The 20227-nt window shown below is 36.8% G+C and overlaps 1 protein-coding gene across 1 annotated transcript in view; it reads right to left on the bottom strand.

Annotated features, from left to right (window-relative positions):
• LOC140146543 (WD repeat-containing protein 89-like) overlaps positions 1-20227 on the bottom strand; it is a 286375-nt gene that overhangs the window by 20887 nt on the left and 245261 nt on the right. Inside the window, exons 6-10 of the mRNA XM_072168419.1 lie at positions 14951-15053; positions 13208-13271; positions 8766-8789; positions 4923-5054; positions 2924-3010 (exon numbers count right to left, since the gene is read on the bottom strand). Of these exons, the coding sequence (XP_072024520.1) occupies positions 2924-3010; positions 4923-5054; positions 8766-8789; positions 13208-13271; positions 14951-15053 (410 nt within the window). The remainder of the gene's footprint in view (positions 1-2923; positions 3011-4922; positions 5055-8765; positions 8790-13207; positions 13272-14950; positions 15054-20227) is intronic.

Raw genomic sequence — 20227 nt, 5'->3', positions numbered from 1 at the left:
GTTTGCTCCTTGGCCTGTGATATAGGTTTACAGATAGGTCATTAGCAGGATGTCCGCATTCCACGTTTTATTGATGATGTCTGGATTTTAAAGGTTTCCGACAGACTTGTATATGTACAGCCTGCAATATTTCTTTTCAAACATCATTTTTTGTATAAGTTAAAATTTTCTTTCCAGTAAATTTTTGCTTTATTTGGTGATAAAACATGGAACAAAGCTCAAATTTACTGAAAAAAAAAAAGATGTTCTGAAAAATCTGATTTGACCACACATGTTACAAAAATGATGTACGAAAAAAATACTGCATCCTTTTAATTTTTGTTCTTTGAAAACTAAAGTAAAAGGTGATTGGCAACTACTCTCTATTCTGGGTTTTACAGGGGTGTGAAAGTTCTCTTTTCAGCTGATTTCCTCGTTTTTTGTGGCCAAAATTTACACCTTTTCTTTTATTATCAGCCCATATTTTGCATTTTTTACCCCAATTTTACGCTGTTTTAAGCGTTTTTATTAATTTTCCTCATTTTTGGTTTGTGGCCTCTCACACCCCTGGTTTTACTAATGAGGCAGTTTGCTGGTCTGCATTTTAAAAGGTTTCTAGTAGACTTACTTTTATTGTATTTTTCTTTGTTAGTATGCTCAAAACTCTTATTTAGCCAAGCTTATTCTTGACAAGGTTAATTAATTTTGTTCAGTATAAATAACCATACAGGATGTACTACAAACATGGTCACATTTTCAACCATTAATTTTGGTATATTAATGATAACTTTATGGTAAATAGATGGGTCATTTTTTTCAAAATTTTCTCAAAATAGCCAACTTTTACTCTCTGTAGCCAAAATCTTTGACATTTCTAATCAATTTTGTGATAAATTTACCAAAACATTGGGACTTTATGAGTAGCAATGGGTCCAAAATCATAAACAAGTAGTATAGCGATAGGTCCACTTTCAGTTTCTCTGTGGTACCTCCACACCCAAACCAAACTTGAGTTACCAGACACGTAGCTAGCATTGTAAGTCCGGGGGAAACATCACTTTCATCCCTATTTTCTTCCTTCTCTTTCTCCCTCTCCTCCCCCTTTCTCTTCTCTTTCTCCCTCTCCTTCCCCTTCTTTCTCTGTTCTCCCCTTCTCGTCCCCATTTTTCCGCTTCTCCGTCCCCATTTTAGATGTCCAGGAGGAGGGGGGCAGTCTGCCTCCCTGCCCCCCCACTGGCTACGCTACCAGAGTTACTCCGCACTCATTCAATATGTCAAATTAACAAACCAATAAAGCTGGGTATGTTTCTCCTGTAATAATATCAAAACATTTCAATTATTTAAATGACTTTTGCTGAGTTCGAATGACCACAGCAATTCATCGGTAATGCACCTGAAGAGCACTCACCGAATATGTCAAATTAACGAGCTAATAAAGCCAGAGTAATGGGTCTTGTCCCGATGGTGATGGGAGATATGAAGCTAATGAACCATAATGGACTGAATGGGGTCACTATCTGGAGCATCAAATGGCATTAACTCATCAAATCATCATTATCAAGTAGAGACTGGTCAATGCCACTAGGATCCAGAACATGCACATCTATCAGGGCACGGTTCTTTAACCCCAATACATCTGTACATTCATTGAATGACCTCTGAAAATTTGGGTACAAAAACTCATACCCTGCAACTCGAGGTCAAATTTGCACTATGAGTGTTTAATTGAGGTTATTGAACTATGCCATTGGGATGAGGCCATTGTGGTCCATAGTGTGCTCGGCCAATTTTGCTGGCGCGACACTTAAAATGTCGTACAAATCAAGAAAATTCCACCCAACATTTAAAAAGTCAGAAATCAATTAGGTAGCAAAATTAAAATTAACAGTATTAAGGTGGTAGAATGGGTTTTTTTTCCAACTCAACTTTAACAGACCCAAAATCGTGCTGGTAATTTTCATGTTGAAGGATGATAGTTCAAATCGCCTAATTGGGAGGCAGGCAGGCAGGCATACCAATGGGGGAAAGTCCATATTTTGTGGGTCTTACCAACTTTTACACAATGAGACAGACAGACAGACAGACATGACTTATTTCTACAGCATCCCATATCATAATTGACTCTGTATGTGTGAGACCAAAGAAGTATTCATGGTTGCTAACATGCACCCCACACCTACCCACACACACCCCACCCCCACAGGACAGACAGACAGACAGACATGGCTTACTTCTACAGCATCCCATATCATAATTGACTCTGTATGTGTGAGACCAAAGAAGTATTCATGGTTGCTAACATGCACCCCACACCTACCCACACACACCCCACCCCCACAGGACAGACAGACAGACAGACAGACATGACTTACTTCTACAGCATCCCATATCATAATTGACTCTGTATGTGTTAAACCAAATAGGTATTCACTGTTGCTAACATGCACCCCACACCTACCCACACACACCCCACCCCCACAGGACAGACAGACAGACAGGCAGACATGGCTTACTTCTACAGCATCCCATATCATTATTGACTCTGTATGTGTTAAACCAAATAGGTATTCACTGTTGGTAACATGCACCCCACACCTACCCACACACACCCCACCCCCACAGGACAGACAGACAGACAGACATGGCTTACTTCTACAGCATCCCATATCATTATTGACTCTGTATGTGTGAGACCAAAGAAGTATTCATGGTTGCTAACATGCACCCCACACCTACACACACACACCCCACCCCCACAGGACAGACAGACAGACAGACATGACTTACTTCTACAGCATCCCATATCATTATTGACTCTGTATGTGTGAGACCAAAGAAGTATTCATGGTTGCTAACATGCACCCCACACCTACCCACACACACCCCACCCCCACAGGACAGACAGACAGACAGCCAGACAGACAGACAGACAGACATGACTTACTTCTACAGCATCCCATATCATAATTGACTCTGTATGTGTGAGACCAAATAAATATTCACTGTTGCTACCACACCAGCCTATCCGATTCTGTCAAGAAATAAACACAAATTAAAAATCACTCATTTAAAAAAGAAATCAATATAAATAAATATCTATTTCATGCTTAATAAATCATATGCAGTTTCAACATCTACAGTAGAATAAGCCACTCCATACACCCCCTATGGAAGACATGGGCCTTAATCTTCCATACAAGGGGTGTAGATTTCAAATAGAGACACTCATTCAAAATGTTGGAGATTAAGGATATGTCTTCCATGGGGTGTGATGATATTTAAACCCGGAATAGCCCAATACATCTATTTGTACTGCATGAAAAAATACACCTTGAACGACAAAATTTCTCTATCTCAATATTGAGTTATGTCACTTTTAAAAATCACTTTATCCTAAAAAATTTCCAAAAACGATTTGTTAAAAGTATTGCGCACACCCATCTTTAACTATACATCTCCTGTGAGCCCCAACTTATCCCCACATCTGTCTGCAATAATAAATTGACTTTCTCTCTAAACATTCGTCTCCAATTTCCTCCCGTGTTACCGGAAACGCATTAGGTAAGTGTGTAACCATAAAACAAACATGCACTGATTAAATCTCTACCTACTATTTCTCCATTACCTGTCAGTGTATGTATATTCATCTTACAGAAAATATACTCAATTCTCAAGGTTTTTGCGAAATTTCATGGGCTATTTTACTTATTCCTGAGCCAATACTAGGCATGTTTGTACTCATTTCAATGCATTTGTTGTAAAAAATTCAAATATAATCCTAAAAAAATAAATTTTGAAATTTTTGAAATTTTTTGTTGAAACCTGTCAATTGCATGCAGCGTAAGCCTTAAGAGGGTTTAAACTACGGTATGCTCTTATCACTCGGTTGATCTACGCTGAATGAATTACACAAATAGCGTTCAATGACAAGGTTACCACGGTGATGCGATTGATCACATGATCCGATCATGACATGATACATTTGCACTTCCTTATTAGCTAGGAATCCTATATAGTCTTGAAGCAGTTCCTGGAGGCTTGGGTACATGAGAATGCTGATGTCTGATGTTGCTATGATAACAACCCTCTTAACCCCATGAGAACTACCTGCCTATTGGTTAAAAAGAAGTTTCCATTGTCAATAGGACCAATCAGTAACATTGTTAGAATAATTTTACCACACAAAAAAATTGGGATGAATTATTTGAGAAGCTCCATTCTGATTGGTGATTAAAATGAAGATATCATGTAATTGACCAATCAGAGGCAATGTTAGATCGACAGGTAGTCTTGAAGCAGATCCTGGAGGCTTGGGTACATGAGAATGCTGATGTCTGATGGTGCTATGATAATAACCCTCTTAAGTTTGTATTATGGGTGTTGCACGCGATAAGTCTTCAAAACTTTTCCCTATTTTTAATGCCACGATTTACCACTCAACATTAATCATTGGACCATTGCTATCTACTGAAGACGACACTGATCATTATCATCAATGCTATGTACTGCAGATATCACAAATCATTGGGCCATTGCTACCTACTGTAACCTGTGCTGATCATTATTAGCACTGCTATCTACTGTAGACAGCACTAATCATTATTATCATTGATATCTCTGTAGATATCACTAATCATTGGGCCATTGCTATCTACTGAAGACGTACAGATCATTATCATTTACTTTGCTATCTACAGAAGACATTACTAGCAATTGGGCCATTGCTATTAACTGAAGACAGTACAAATTATCATCATCGCTATCACTAAGGTGCCGAACACTTTTTTGAGATATTCCAATACTTACCACAGATGACTGTGAGTTAGGTGTAGTAACTAAGGCATCTATTTCACTACTTTGGCTAACACACAGACACACAAATTAACCCATACCAAGTTTGGATACATCATGCCCAATACTTTTTGAGATATTCCAATACTTACCACAGATGACTCTGAGTTAAGTGTAGTAACTAAGGCATCTTCTTCACTACTTTGGCTAATATCAAACACACACACCAGACCATCAGTTGACCCTGTAGCCAGCCAATCTGACATTGTAGGGTGGAATTTGACCTAGGCAGAATTTGAGATGGAGAAAAATACAAAGAAAAAAAAATTGTTAGTAAAGAGTACTGATACTACATACACTACTCAAAAAAGGATCAGACTTATTCATTAGCAAGAGCAAATAAACAGGTAAATAAATCAGAAGAGTTTCGCTTGATTCAGTAATTCAGTGCGACTTTTGTAACTGTGTTAATTCTTTATGAAACACAAAAATATATACACAAACACACAAATATTCTACAACATATCATGCACAAACTATAAATCAAATCACCATTATGTAGAGTAGTAATTGTTATCATATCATACAGAGAGAGTACTAACAAAACTGGAAACCACCAAATACATCAAATGAAAAGTATAAAAAATTTAAAAAAATTAAAATTTATAGGGTAGAAAACCATGATCCTCCTAAAGTGAAACCTACCACATCAGATGGGAATAGAGAATGAACATCAAAATATTAATAAAATAAGGAAAATGCTGCGAAATGAATATTTACAGTTTGCAAGACCAATCCCAGCAAACACAAAAACGTTTTAAAAACGTTTTAGATAAGTTATATTTTGGCTTTTGGTTTAGGTAAAAACGTTTTAATAACATTAAAATGTCGGGTTATATAAAGGTCATGATAACGTTTTAAAACGTTTTGTATGAAAACACACTACAACAATATTTTTAAATGTTTTCAAAAATGTTATTGTAAACTATTTTTGCAAACATTTTTGCCAAATATTGTGTCAATACTTAAATAACATTATGTTAAAATATATGAACCCAGCAAACACAGAAATGTTCTTAAAATGTTTTTTTCAAAACCTTTTAATAACATTTAAATGTCGGGTTATATAGAGGTCATGAAAACGTTTTTAAAATGTTATTGAAAATATTTTGGGCAAACATTTTTCGCATAATATTTTTTCAACCCCAAAATAACATTTTGTTTAGAATGTTTTGTATCAAGTTTTCAAGAATGTTTTTGGAATGTTATTAAAACGTTTTTATACCCTTTATATAACCCGACATTTAAACGCTTTCTGTAAAACATTTTTGTTTGCTGAGCAGTAGATTATCAAAAATGTTTTTAAGGTTATGAAAACGTTTTATACTCTTAATATACCCTTTATATAACCCGACATTTAAACATTTTCTGACAACCTTTTATAACCTTTTGCGAATGATGTCGAAAACGTTTTGTGTTTGCTGGGATCTTAATGCTGTATAACTTTTGCTTGTTTACTTGGTTGTAAAAGAGTTGATATTTCAGATCTCATTTATATAAGTGCAATCATAAATGAAAATAAAATTCTGTGGTGAAGCAAGCACTAAGAGCAACTGCTTGAACATTGTCTGAGAATGTGTATTTCCCGATACTTTAGGACAGGAAAGATGCAAAGAGAATGCCTGAAATCAGAAAAATTAAATGCCTAAAAGCTTACGTCTCTGAAAATTTAACTTAAATTTTGAAAAACAAGTGTTTTTTCATGTTGGCACAAACCAGCTGGTCAAATCTGAGTCATTAGGGAAATTCAAAGTCACAATCCCAAGAAAATCACATGTTATGGGTGAAAAAAACCAACAGGTTTTTCAAGCTTTGTTGGTCACACAAGGTCAATATTTGTCCATTTGTAAGCATAGCGAGTGAAAAAGTTAGGTTCTTTTCAAAAACATCCAAAATGTTGGGAAAATGTCTTCTTTTTATTTTCTATTGTTTCAAAATCTGCCCCACAGTAAATCCTGGCTAGTGAAATTTTGCTACCAAAGTTATCAAGATGAACTTCATGCTGACCTCAACATCAATCCTTCCCTGCTAATTGGTATTACCTGTTGTTGATTTGCAAGTCTGAAGCCTTAGAAAGTGTCACAAAATATGGACCATTATAACATTACAATCATCCAACTGTCAAACGTATTTTAGATGTATCAACTGATCAATGTCACAATTGAGTTTTGGGCCTGTAGAAATGTGTTCTATTTGAAATTCATACTCCCCATGTCGAAGATATTTCCAAAATCATCCACATGGGTAGTATGTATTTTAAAGGGAACAGCCCAATACATGTAGTCTATTTGTGTAATGTATTATGAATGGTTAATACTTGGATGACTGGTGCTTGCACAAACAGGATCATCAGCTGAGTGTCACCTGTCTTCAGAAGTAATGGGCTGTCCCATTTAAAATCCACACTACCCCTGTAGGAGATTTTGGAAATGTCTGCCACAGGAGGAGTATGAATTTCAAATGGAATGAGCACATTACGCAGCTCCATTTGAATTTCGTACACTCTCTGAGAATGATTCAACCTGAATCTTCACCTGAGGGAGAGTGAGTTTCAAATGGAACTGCTAATATGTTAATTCCATTTGAAAGTCATACTCCCTCTGTGCAAGATATTTTCCAAAATTTTCCACAGGGGTAGTGTGGATTTTAAATGGAACAGCCCAATATAATCCAATCAGATGTCTGGATAATTCATTTTTCAATCCTCGCTGAAATATCACTTTATATCATCACAGATTGGATTTCCATTTGTCAAATCTGATTTTTCATTTGTCAAATCCAATCAAATTTGACAACAGCATTTGTGCTTCTGACACCTCCTCTGGCATCTTCATCACAAATGTTTTGGATCAATAGTTTTTCTAAGGATACTAAATGACAACATTATGGTAAAGCTTTTATTGGATTTCTATGCAACAAACTTCAAATTGATAGGTCTGCTAAAGTTACCAGTGTTATCAACTAACTGTTGAACATGAGCAGGGTAGAAAGTTACATAAATCGTATCTGTACTTTTTTATAACTTTTTTGAAAGGTTATTCACAACAAGGGAATGATGTTGTAAGCCTGGTGGCGAATCATCAATTTTTTGGTGGGTATGATCCACTGAAATGTTATAGTGGTGGGTCTTTGGGAGCTGATGGCGTCTTCCAGGCTGCAAACTGTCAAAGTCAAGGGTCTTTCTTGACTTTTTGGTTAAAAATCGTCTGTTGTTTTTGCTTTTATAAAGTCATGCAAACAAAACTTGTTTTTAGCAATCCTGAAGAGACACAAATTACAAAATTGAATGATTACAGAGGGTGGCTATCTAAATAAAATTCAGTGACTAATATTTTTTCACCAAACTTTCACCAAATTGATAATAACAATGAAGACAACATTTTTCAAAATTACATAAAACTGCTATTTCAAAGAGTATACAAATGGACACAATACATAATTGGCCAATAGCAATTGTACATACAGAGAGTGATAGTACAGAACTGAGAACTTCCTTTCCACCTGTGATGTTTCATATTGTAAACATTTTTTGCATAGTGGCAAATCACAATTTTGCCCAAACTGAGATCAATAAATTTAGACTTCTAGGCTCCTAAACATTTTTTAACTCACCAGGGGTACTTTTGGCTGACCTCAGGCATCAACAGCAGCTGTCGTTGATGCTCTGACCCAATATTCTAAGTCTAACAAAAGCTGGTGATTTCTGAGGTCAGACGTAAGTACTCCTGTTGAGCAAAAAATATTTAGTAGCATAGAAGCCTGGCGTAGAAGTATAAACTGCTCTCAGTCATTACTACTCTGTATGAAACTATATGATGTTTTATCAATTTTGCTGCATGCAAATTTTCTCAAATCCTTGAACAAGTATCAAGTACTCGGCACTTGATGAGAAGTTCTCAATTTTATACCTTATTTAGACAAAATTAACCAACTACCTGCTTTAACACAAAAGGATTATGCTGAAGATTGGAAATAAATAATGAAAGAGAAAGATGACATTAGAATATGCATGAGAACAATATGATATGTACAAGTATTTGCATTGAATTTGAGGAGCATTTCAAAATTGGGCTGTCAAATTAGAAATCTGCCATCTCAATTCCAGACAAACTGTATGGTCAATTGGGGTGGTATTTTATTGTGTGTTTTATGTTAAAATCCATGCAAAACCAGTGGCAACTGTTGAAATACAGTTTTTCACAATTTTGCCGCTATTTGGAATACCATACTACAATTTTCCACACCTTTCCAAGTATGGGGGGTGAACATTGGTGGATCTGGCATGGCTACAGCTGTACTGTTGAATTTTGTTTTCTTACATCAACTTGTCAGGGCGGTTAAACTATTGGTACAATTATTGAGGTCCACTTCATTCAAAATCAGCACCCAATTAATAATATACATTATATCCCCATGCATGGTCTTGCACTGCTTCCTTTCTTACATTGTCCCAATTTGGTTAATTACATGATATGATCATATCCAAATCAGGAACCAATCAAAACAGAGCTTCTAGACCTCATAGCAATTTTAAACTTAATTCCCTTGAGCCCTACTGACTATTCTTACCATATCTCTGATTGGCTCTTAGTCATTAGAAGCCAATAATTTGGCCAGTAGTGTCCATATGGATATCTTGGTTAGTTGCAACCACAACCACCCCCATGAGTCTCGCCTATTTGGTGTTGAAAAAAGTTGACTGTTTTTCATGCCCAATGACATTCTTTGCCCTATAACATTCTTAGAGTCCAAAATAAATAAACACTTCAAAATTGGATTTCACCAGACTTTAAGACTTTGAAATAACTAACATTAGATCATATGGCTACCGACAAATTCAATGATCCTGAAGCACATTGCGATTTTATCTCGCAGTAAATCTGCTCAACAAGATCATGTGATATGGAGCTCTCATTCAGTCATTTTATATTAACTCTGCTCACATGGCCATGATTGATTGAAGCAATTATTTATTTTCCTAACAAAATATCATATAATTTTCAAATATAGATCTGGAAAATACCAATAGCTTTCACGCTAATATGCACAAATATTTTGTATCTATTAATTGTGTTTAGCTATTGATTTTTTAACGTTAATTTTTCATTATAAATTATTCTTTTCATCTTTTTTGTGGTAATATTTATTCTATAAGCAATAATTGTGAAAATTAATGGTTAATGCAATATACAGGTGCTTACCCCTTGTAAGTATGCAAACAAGATTTGAGATAAATAGCACCATCGGGGGCTAATCCATTTAAAATCCACACTCCCCTGTTGAAGATTTTTGAAATATCTTCCACAGGGGAGTATGATTTCAAATGAAATTAGCACATTAACCATGTTTTCTTGAAACTCATCCTCCCTCTGTGGAAGATTCAGGTCTAATCTGTGGGGCAATTTGGTAACTCTCATGGTTGTTAACTTTTGTGTTGAGTTGGGGGGCCGGGGTCTAATCTTTCTCAGAGGGTGTATGACAATCAAATGTAGATGGGTCAGTCCATGTCAAAACAGACTGAGTGTACACCCACCCTCTTGGATTATGCTCTCCTTTGGCTCAGGGGTACCTTTCATGGACCCCTAGGTGAGGTCACAAGAAAAAATTCAAATTCAATTTCGTTTCCGAATGGCGGGCCATCAAAGTTTGGCGACCTTGACCAAAATTGGGAATTTAAGGTGTCCAAATGACAAAGCACTCTCTTTGAGAGGCATTTTCTTCTTAATTAAATCAGTTGTGACCCTCTTTTTGAATGTGGTCACTCACTGGCTGTGTCTGAAATGCCTAATGCCAAAAAAGATTGATTTCGGAATTTCGTTGGGATTTCAGAGGGGGTCAAAATCAGCACTTCATACTGTTCAATCAAATTAACTTTGATTTTGAAGGACCCATGATAATGCCACAGTGCACTTATAGGTCCTAATCATGTTCAGAATGGATTAACCATGTGCCAATGTCTATGAGCAATTCAAAAAAAGAGAAATTTCTAGACCCCCTACAGAATTTTAGGCCCCCTAAAGTGGTTCAGCCACAAATGGCGCTTTGTAAAATCGGCAAATTTTGTGACCTAATAACTTTAGGTGTACACCAGATATGAATTTCTAGTCTTTTGCATCTGAAAGAATGTAGTCTTATGTTACTAGGAACATAAGATTTGTTTTGTATTTTTTGTGCTTTGATACTTTCAAAAGGTCGTTGACCTATGAACATTTTTTCGTCATATAGCGCCTCCTGAAAGGTCTGACACATAACAAACTATACATTTTGGAATCCTCATGACCATACTGAGTAATTTGATATATTACTTGACATAATTGGGAGCATTCTGAAAATTTGACCCCATAACCTGTACTTTGCATGTGCATCGTTGCCAGGAAGTGCATTTTTGACCCCTTAAAAATCCATACAGAGGATTAGAAAGTAGTTTTTTCTTATTACTTGACTCAAGAGCAACTTGAAATATCAGGATAAATAATACAAATGGCTATAAAGTGATCAAAAATATAAAAAATATCATACTAAAATTGGCATTTTGTACCGTATCCTGTATGCATGGTATGTTAGGCAAAAATGACTATTTTTGAAAGCGTCAACTTAAAACTAAAACACAAAAAATACAAAACAAATCTTATGTTCCTAGTAACATTAAACTACATTCTTTCAGATGCAAAAGACTAGAAATTCATATCTGGTGTACACCTAAAGTTATTAGGGGTCAAAATTTGCCGACTTTAAGTGCCATTTGTGGCTGAACCACTTTAGGGGTGGCCTAAAATTCTGTAGGGTCTAGAAATTTCTCTTTTTTTAATTGCTCATAGACATTGGCATATGGTTAATCCATTCTGAACATAATTAGGACCTATAAGTGCACTGTGACATTATCATGGGTCCTTCAAAATCAAGATAATTTGATTGAACAGTACGAAGTGCTGATTTTGACCCCTCTGAAATCCCAACGAAATTCAAATCTATCTTTTTTGGCATTAGGTATTTCAGACACAGCCAGTGAGTGACCACATTCAAAAAGAGGATCACAACTGATTAAATTAAGAAGAAAGTGCCCCTCAAAGAGAGCACTTTGTCATTTGGACCCTTAAATTCACAATTTTGGTCGAGGTCGCCAAACTTTGATTGCCCGCCATTCATAAGCGAAATGGAATTTGAATTTTTTCTTGTGACCTCACCTAGGGATCCATGAAAGGTACCCCTGAGCCAAAGGAGAGCAAAATCCAAGAGGGTGGGTGTACACTCAATCTGTTTCGACATGGACTGACCCAGATGCCTAATGTGCTCATTCCATTTGAAATTCATACTCCCCCGGTGACAGATACTTCCAAAATATTCCACAAGGGGACTATGGCTTTTAAATAGAACAGCCCACAGCTTGCCCTTCAGACGTGTAAGAAGATTGGACTTCAGAATCTGCGATTTATCACCGTTCAAATCTTCTCCAAGAATCTTCTGCGACTTCTATGAGCAGAGGTTAATAAACCACTTTATGAGATTAAAACAGCTGCAATGGCGCAGTTTTCAAACAAATGCCATCAGCTTCAATCTCATTATAGGATCAAAGGTCTGTATCACCTACTGATCAGAAGATGAGTGTCACAATATTGCAATACAATCTGACACTATATCAAATTCGCCGCTAAGGCTTATTTGGCATTGATCTAATTGACGATTTCAACTTTCAAATTTAATGGGTGAAAGGGTGAAAAACTTATAGCTATGTTATGGTTGACATGCTTGGCAATACATGTTGACACTTGGCACTGTCATTTTGTTTTGGTGAATAACTCAAAGTAATACTTACCATATTTTTCTCTGTCCCTTCCCCTCTCCCTCTCTTCCCCCTCCTGTACTTCCACTACCTCTTTCCCCTCCTCTCCTTCCCCTCCCATACCTTAGCAGTTGCGCATGATATGATCATACCCAAGTAATACTTACCACATTTTTTTCTCCCTCCCTTCCCCTCTCCCTCTTTTCCCCTATTTCCACTAACCCGCCTCCCCCTCTCTCCTCCTTCCCCTCCCATAACAAAGGGGTTGTGTACGATATGATATTGAAAAGGCTGCTAATATAAAGAATTTGGCGAATTACCCAAAGTAATACTTACCACGTTTTTCCTCGCTTCACCCTTCCCCTCCTCCCCTCCTTCCCCTACCATACCCCAGGGGTTGTGCATATGATATTGAAATGGCTTTTATTATAAAGAGTTACCCAAAGTAATACTTACCATGTTTTCTCTTCCTCACTCCCTCTACTTCTACTAACCCTCTTCCCCCTCCCCACTGTCCCCTTAATTCCATACCCCAGGGGTTGTGCATGATATGAAATTAGAATGTCTGCTTACGTGAAGGATAAATTGTTGAAGTACCTGGGTTACATCGTCTGAATGTGATTCTTTATAAGCACCCAAAAGATTGGTTGTTCTTCTGTCCCTGAAAGAGACAAAAATGAAAAAAAAAATCTTTTAAAAGGACAATCACAGAGATTGAGTTAAAAAAATGTGGGACACATTGTGTTTATAAAGCTCCTATGCATTCACAACTGTTATCTATCAGCCCATAGGTTTCCATAATTCCTTATTGACGAGGAGGCAAAGCCAAAGTTTCAGGAAATGTCCCCTTTGGGCTATTGCAGTTGAAATACATACACCCCACTATGAAAGACATGACCTTAATCCTCTACACAGGGAGTGTGAATTTCAAGGGAGTCACCCATTCAGTAACCCTTTTTGAAATTCACATTCCCAGTGTGTAAGATTATGGTCATGTCTTCAATAGCTGGATGTATGGATTTCAACTGGAATAGCCCTTTGCACCATTCATAATGTTAGTCCAGTCGTTTCTTAAATAATCACAAACATGACAGCTAGAGCATTATATCGCCCCCTATCTCACGGTATCCTGACCTGTCCCATATTTACCATTCTACGATGTTCTAGCTCATACACATCTCATGATAGTATCACTACTGGCCTTCCCCGTATTCAGGATGTGATCCGTGACTAAGAGAGAAGTTTACTCAAAAAGACAAGCTGTCATAGTTCTAGTTACGGTGCATTTTACAGACAACTCCAGTGTTGCCATTGTTTGAGCCCAAAATTGGAGCAGGGAACCAAAAAATGCAGCATATTATGTTGTGCGATATTTTGATGGTTAGTCACTTTTGACTCTATGTGCTCATAAGTTAAGTTGATTTTAAGATGCAGACTTGAAACAATGACACTTTGTAGGAAGGATGAATATAAATAATATCTGAAAAAAGACATTGTTTTGTTGTACCATTGCAAAATGTAGTTCTATTTTCTACATGTAACCTTCTTTTGGGATACTGTGCTAGTCCATATTCATATAGTTTCAATAAAACAACAAAATCAGTCCAATCAAGCAGCCCAATGTAATAAAAGCAACAATACCAGCAACTCTGATTTGTGCCCAATGCTTCTATTTCCATAGCCTCAAAAACAGGTCTTAGTTACACTATAATGTTATACTGTGTTCCAGTTACTGAACTGTGTCAGTTTATGTATTTATAGAAAAGTTTTATTAGTAGGTTAATTTGTTTGAAGCTATATCTTTACTAGCAATAAGTATTTTTCATATACTATCACCAAGTAGTACCCTGAGTTTGCCACCGTGCTTCAGTTCAAATTGCTACATAGCCTGACAGAAGGATTTGATCTGATTTCTGTTCACAGTCATGTTCCATCAAATCTATGTCAGTGTATGTATTTCTATAAATGCTTTTTCTAATAAATGTTTTTACGAGTATTATAATTTCCATGATATATTGCGAGAATGGTGTTTATTTTATTGATTGACAGGAGACACCGGGCATTCTAGCCCCCCCAAAAAAAAAACACCTTGAACTTTTCCCCCTGGTTTCCCCCAGTTAAATCCAAAAATCATTGAAAATCCCACTTTTTTGGACAAAAAATATCACATTTTCAGATTCCACCATCCATTTCACTTTGCCCTCCCCACCATTGTTAATTTTTTGATGGATAAATAGATTATTGATTGATGACTGATGGATCAATTGATTGATTGATTAGTTGCACGACTGCATGATTGATTGATTACTGGCAAGATTGCAGGATTGATTGATAACTTACCAGAATATAAGGTATGCATCATCTTCTATAGCTTCTGTACCAGCACACAAGATTTCATCATTGCAATTTACATCAAAACTTGTGAAAACATTGCCTTCATAACCTGCATGAAAAAAAAAAAAAAAAAAAGACACAATTTTATAAGAATCTTTCCCTTTACCATACCACAAATTCCTTAGGTGGTTGGCCCTTGAGTAGAAGTTGGGCTATTCCATTAAAAATCCACACAATGAGAGCCAAATACACCTTGTTGTGTTACGTTTACTGTACATTCTGCTATTCCACTTAAAATCAGGGAGAGTGTGAATTTCAAATGGAATTAGTACATTAACCAACTCTATTTGAAAGTCGCCATCCCTCTGTGGACGATTCAGTTTGAATCTTTCTCAGATGGTGTATGAAATACCTAATGTGTTCTCCATTTGAAATTCATACTCCCCTTGTAGAAGATATTTCCAAAATCTTCCACAGGGGTAGTGTGGATTTCAAGTGGAATAGCAGAATGTACAGTAAATATAACAAAACAAGATGTACTTGGCTCTCATACACAAATCTTTGAAATGACCCTTCAGGGCTCACAAGCAAATATAATTGAGAAACCATGCCTTAGTCCATGCAGGGATTACCCCACAATTTCTGGTCTTCAGGAGCCACACATTTTGCAAGTATCAGGATGTTTCTCGCTTTAACCCTCTCAATCAATACCTAATCAGTACCCATGGGCAGTACTGACTTTATTCAATGCCAGGAAGGTAACAGACTCACTGAGGAGGTGTAGCGATCCAACAACAGCAACATTACATGAAGGAGTCTGTCCCAATTGCTTCCAAAGAGAGTTGGGCACTCCAGTCTATGAACATGTTCATCCCCTTCACGTTTTTTTAACCAAACTTTGCCTACCATTAGTCAGGCCATTAGTAACATGCAAACAGTGCTAGTATGTTGCAAATGGGTATGGGCTGAGGTTGCAATTTTTCCCAGGTCCCTTTGGCCTAGTATATGCCATTGTTCAATGCTCATGCATGCAGGAAAACCAACTTTTTTAGTTGAAGCTGCCAACTAAACCATATCAGATCCAGAAACTGTTCATCATGTTCATTGTCCTGTAATCAGGTTTACCAAACCCATGATTTGGTTGCACAATTAAGTGTTTTCTTGAGATATTCCTGATGACTCCTGACCACATCCTGTTCCATAGAAACCAATAGCTAAGTGAAAGTTTGTCAAATTTGACACTGATCCCTGCAATTTTTCGATGATTTTCTGTCCCATAAAAACCAATGGTTGAGAGAAAAATTGGGCTACTTTTTGGTGGTTTGACCAGCAATTTGGGCTGAACATTTCTGGCAACACTGCTTAATATTGGTTTCTCTGGGCATTGACAACTACCTTGAAATTATCACAATGAATAACTTTAACAATTGTCAAGGAAACTGCCACCCTGACAACCATCTATCTTGGTCAGACTGACCGGAAAGTACACTCCCTTATTCTTTCATAAAATCACCTGGACAGTCTGTGTTGCTATGGTTACAAAGAATATCATAAGTAAAAAAGGTCTTAATTTAGTGGGTGTTTAATTCATGTTTCCAAATGTATTCACATAAATATTTGTAATGTAATAAATATTTTTGCTGGGTTAAAAATTTGCGGCTGCCTGTTCAACCACAAAATTAAACCCTAGGAAAATTTCCTGCAAAAGTACTACATTTTTACTGGAGGGGGAACTACAAATTGTGTCCGGGATATGCCTAAGTATCATAGAATCTGCTTCATAATACTTCAAAAGGTTCTTTCTGGTGTTTCCTTTAGTGTATTTAGATTTCTAAATTTTGCCAAGAGTGTGCGCACACTCCAAGGTCTATGCCTAAAACATGCAAAATCAGCCTATTTGGGGGCTATTCTTGTTGCTGTGTATCACCCAGCGTTCTGCTGCACACCCCAGGGTCTAAGGTTTCTGCACATGCCCCTGCACAAGAACAACAGCACTATATACAATTGAACTTCGTCTAGCTATGCTATACTTCTTGTGCAAGCCTATAATCATAAACAACAAAATGAGTATATTGCTTTATGTAAGCGTATACAATAGAACTGAACTTAGTGTTTCCCGGTTCATGAACCGGGAAACACTAAATACAATATATATATTTAGTTGTACACTCTATACTTCACACATTTGATGTTCAGCACTTTTTCGATTACAGCAACAGATATAAAGTAATTACAGACAATTTACAGACAAATTTACAATAATATGACTTGGAAAGTAATCATGGCAGTGTCTATGATCAAGTTTGCAGTCATCTTCTTTACTGCTATGGCAACACTTGGTGGTGTCTATGGTCAAATAACAGCTATAGGACCTGGATTTCAGCAGACCAACTCTCTGCTGGCAAATGTGAATGCTACGTCGACTAATATATCATCAGTACTTCTAATAGTCAGTAGTCAACTTGAAGCTGGGCAAGACATCCATGAGGAATCCAAGATGATCCTGCAAAATCACCAATACACTCTGACTCAGATATCTCAGGCTCAAAGTCGGACTTTGAGTACTGCTACTGACATGAATGCAACTCAACAGCAGGTTCTAAATACTCTGACTGATATGAACCAAACCCAGACACAGATGTTAGCGGCACAAACTGAGACTCAAAATACTCTGATCGGAATAAGCCAAACCCAGACGCAAATGGCAGCGGCACAAACCCAGACTCTTGATACTTTGAATGAGATCAGCCTTACCCAAACTCAAATGGCAAACACTTTCAACCAAGTAGCGACCCTCCTGGAGATGCAAACTCAGCAGTTGCAGAACATGTCATCCACCATGAATACTGTAGTATCTGTACTAGAGAAGCAGCAACAAACTCTAGAGAACATCTTCCAGTCATTACCACTTGTACTAGACCAGCAAGCCACTCAGATTGAACTTTTGAACACACAAATATTGTGTGCGAAAATGAATTGCCCAGATACTGGCACTCAAGATCCACCGGTACAGGGTTCTACAGTTGTGATATTCACTGAAGAAGCAATGACCACTGGACAAACTGAGGTGACCTCTGCAGAAGCTAAGGTGACAACCGAAGCAGCTGAGATGGCCACAACTGATGAAGAACCCGAGATGACCACCACAGAAGCAGCTGAGGTGATCACTGCTGAAGTACCTTCTTCTTCTATACAGGATTGCTCTGATCTTGTTTCACTTGGCAATTACTTTTCTGGCATCTACACAATCACCCCTAATCAAGGCTCTTCATATGATGTATATAATTTGTGACATGGATACTGGTGACGGTGGTTGGACTGTATTCCAGCGAAGATTTGATGGATCGCTTGACTTCTACCGCAATTGGTCTAATTACTCGCAAGGGTTTGGGAGCTTAGATGGAGAATTTTGGTTAGGGCTGGAACTTGTTCACCTTCTGACTTCCTCATCAGGTCAATACAACTACAGGATTTCAGTAATGACACAGCATATGCACATTACCAGCCATTTAGCATTGGTGATGAAGTATCTAACTATACAATTCACATTGGGTCATATAGTGGCACTGCTGGGAACTCATTTGCAGGTAATAACAACAGGCTTTTCTCAACCTATGATATGGATAATGATGATTGGTATAAGAATTGTGCTCAAAATACTCAAGGTGCCTGGTGGTATTGGTCCTGTGCTAACTCCAACCTGAATGTCAGGTATCTAAGTCCTGCAGGACGTTATACCACAGGAATGTGGTGGTGGCACTGGAAATCACTGCAATCGCTCAAGGCATCAACCATGATGCTAAGACTTATTCAATAGATCATTATAACACTGTCCTCTATACTATTTTTTAATATTCCAATGTCACATATACTCCAGGCACCATTATACTCCATGTCCCTATCATGCGGTAATTTAAAGTTCTTAGCTGTTGAGCCTGTTGAAAATATATTGGGAACAAATGTGTCATCACAAATGTGATATTCTTTTATATAACGTATAAGTAATTATATCATTGTATATTATCTTTAAAAATATATTAGTGGACAAGTGCAATAGCTGCCCTGGGAACATTTGGAAATGTACACACAATATATTGTACTCATCTACACATAGAGCTACACATTCATGGCAGCTATTGCACTTACCCACTTCTAGCACTGAGCAGTCAAATAATACTCATCTATCAGGACACAGTTATTTAACCCCAATATGTTTGCACATTCATACAATGACCTTTGAATGTGTTGGGTACAAAAACTCAATCCTGTGATTTTTATAACAAAATTGTCCATAACAATTTTGGAAAATGCAAGCAAATATAAATGCATCCACCCGCAAGAAAAATCAATGTGCCCGAAAGCACTGTGCGTACTACACAGAGTGTCCTCGACATCATTCGCAAAAGGTTATAAAAGGTTGTCAGAAAACCTTTAAATGTCGGGTTATATAAAGGGTATATTAAGAGTATGAAACGTTTTCATAACCTTAAAAAACATTTTTTGATAATGTACTGCTCAGCAAACAAAAATGTTTTACAGAAAATGTTTAAATGCCGGGTTATATAAAGGTTATAAAAACGTTTTAATAACATTCCAAAAACATTCTTGATAACTTGATACAAAACATTCTAAACAGAATGCTATTTTGGGGTTGAAAAAAATATTTTGCGAAAAATGTTTGCCCAAAATATTTTCAATAACGTTTTAAAAACATTTTCATGACCTTTATATAACCCGACATTTAAATGTTATTAAAAGGTTTTGAAAAAACATTTTAAGAACATTTCTGTGTTTGCTGGGTTCAAATATTTTAACATAATGTTATTTAAGTATTGACACAATATTTGGCAAAAATGTTTGCAAAAATAGTTTACAATAACATTTTTGAAAAAATTTAAAAATAGTGTTGTAGTGTGTTTTCTTACAAAACGTTTTAAAACGTTATCATGACCTTTATATAACCTGACATTTTAATGTTATTAAAACGTTTTAATCTAAACCAAAAGCCAAAATATAACTTATTTAAAACGTTTTTAAAACGTTTTTGTGTTTGCTGGGTGTGTACCCGTGCAATTATACAATATTTATGCATGTTATGCACGGCTAGTAATTTATTAACGTGTGCTCTGATTGGTTCTCACTATCTGGGAGTGTATGAATGTGAGTTCATGAACTGTGCTACCGGAAGTGAGACCAATTTGGATCACAATGTCTCTTTTGTAGAAAGCTATGAGGGTACTTTTTAGTAATGATCAAAGTATACCTGTATCACCTGATAATAAT

Source organism: Amphiura filiformis, chromosome 2 (genome assembly GCF_039555335.1).
Source record: "Amphiura filiformis chromosome 2, Afil_fr2py, whole genome shotgun sequence".
Classification (NCBI taxonomy): Eukaryota; Metazoa; Echinodermata; class Ophiuroidea; order Amphilepidida; family Amphiuridae; genus Amphiura; species Amphiura filiformis.
This window is presented reverse-complemented; position numbering and strand designations above follow the sequence as displayed.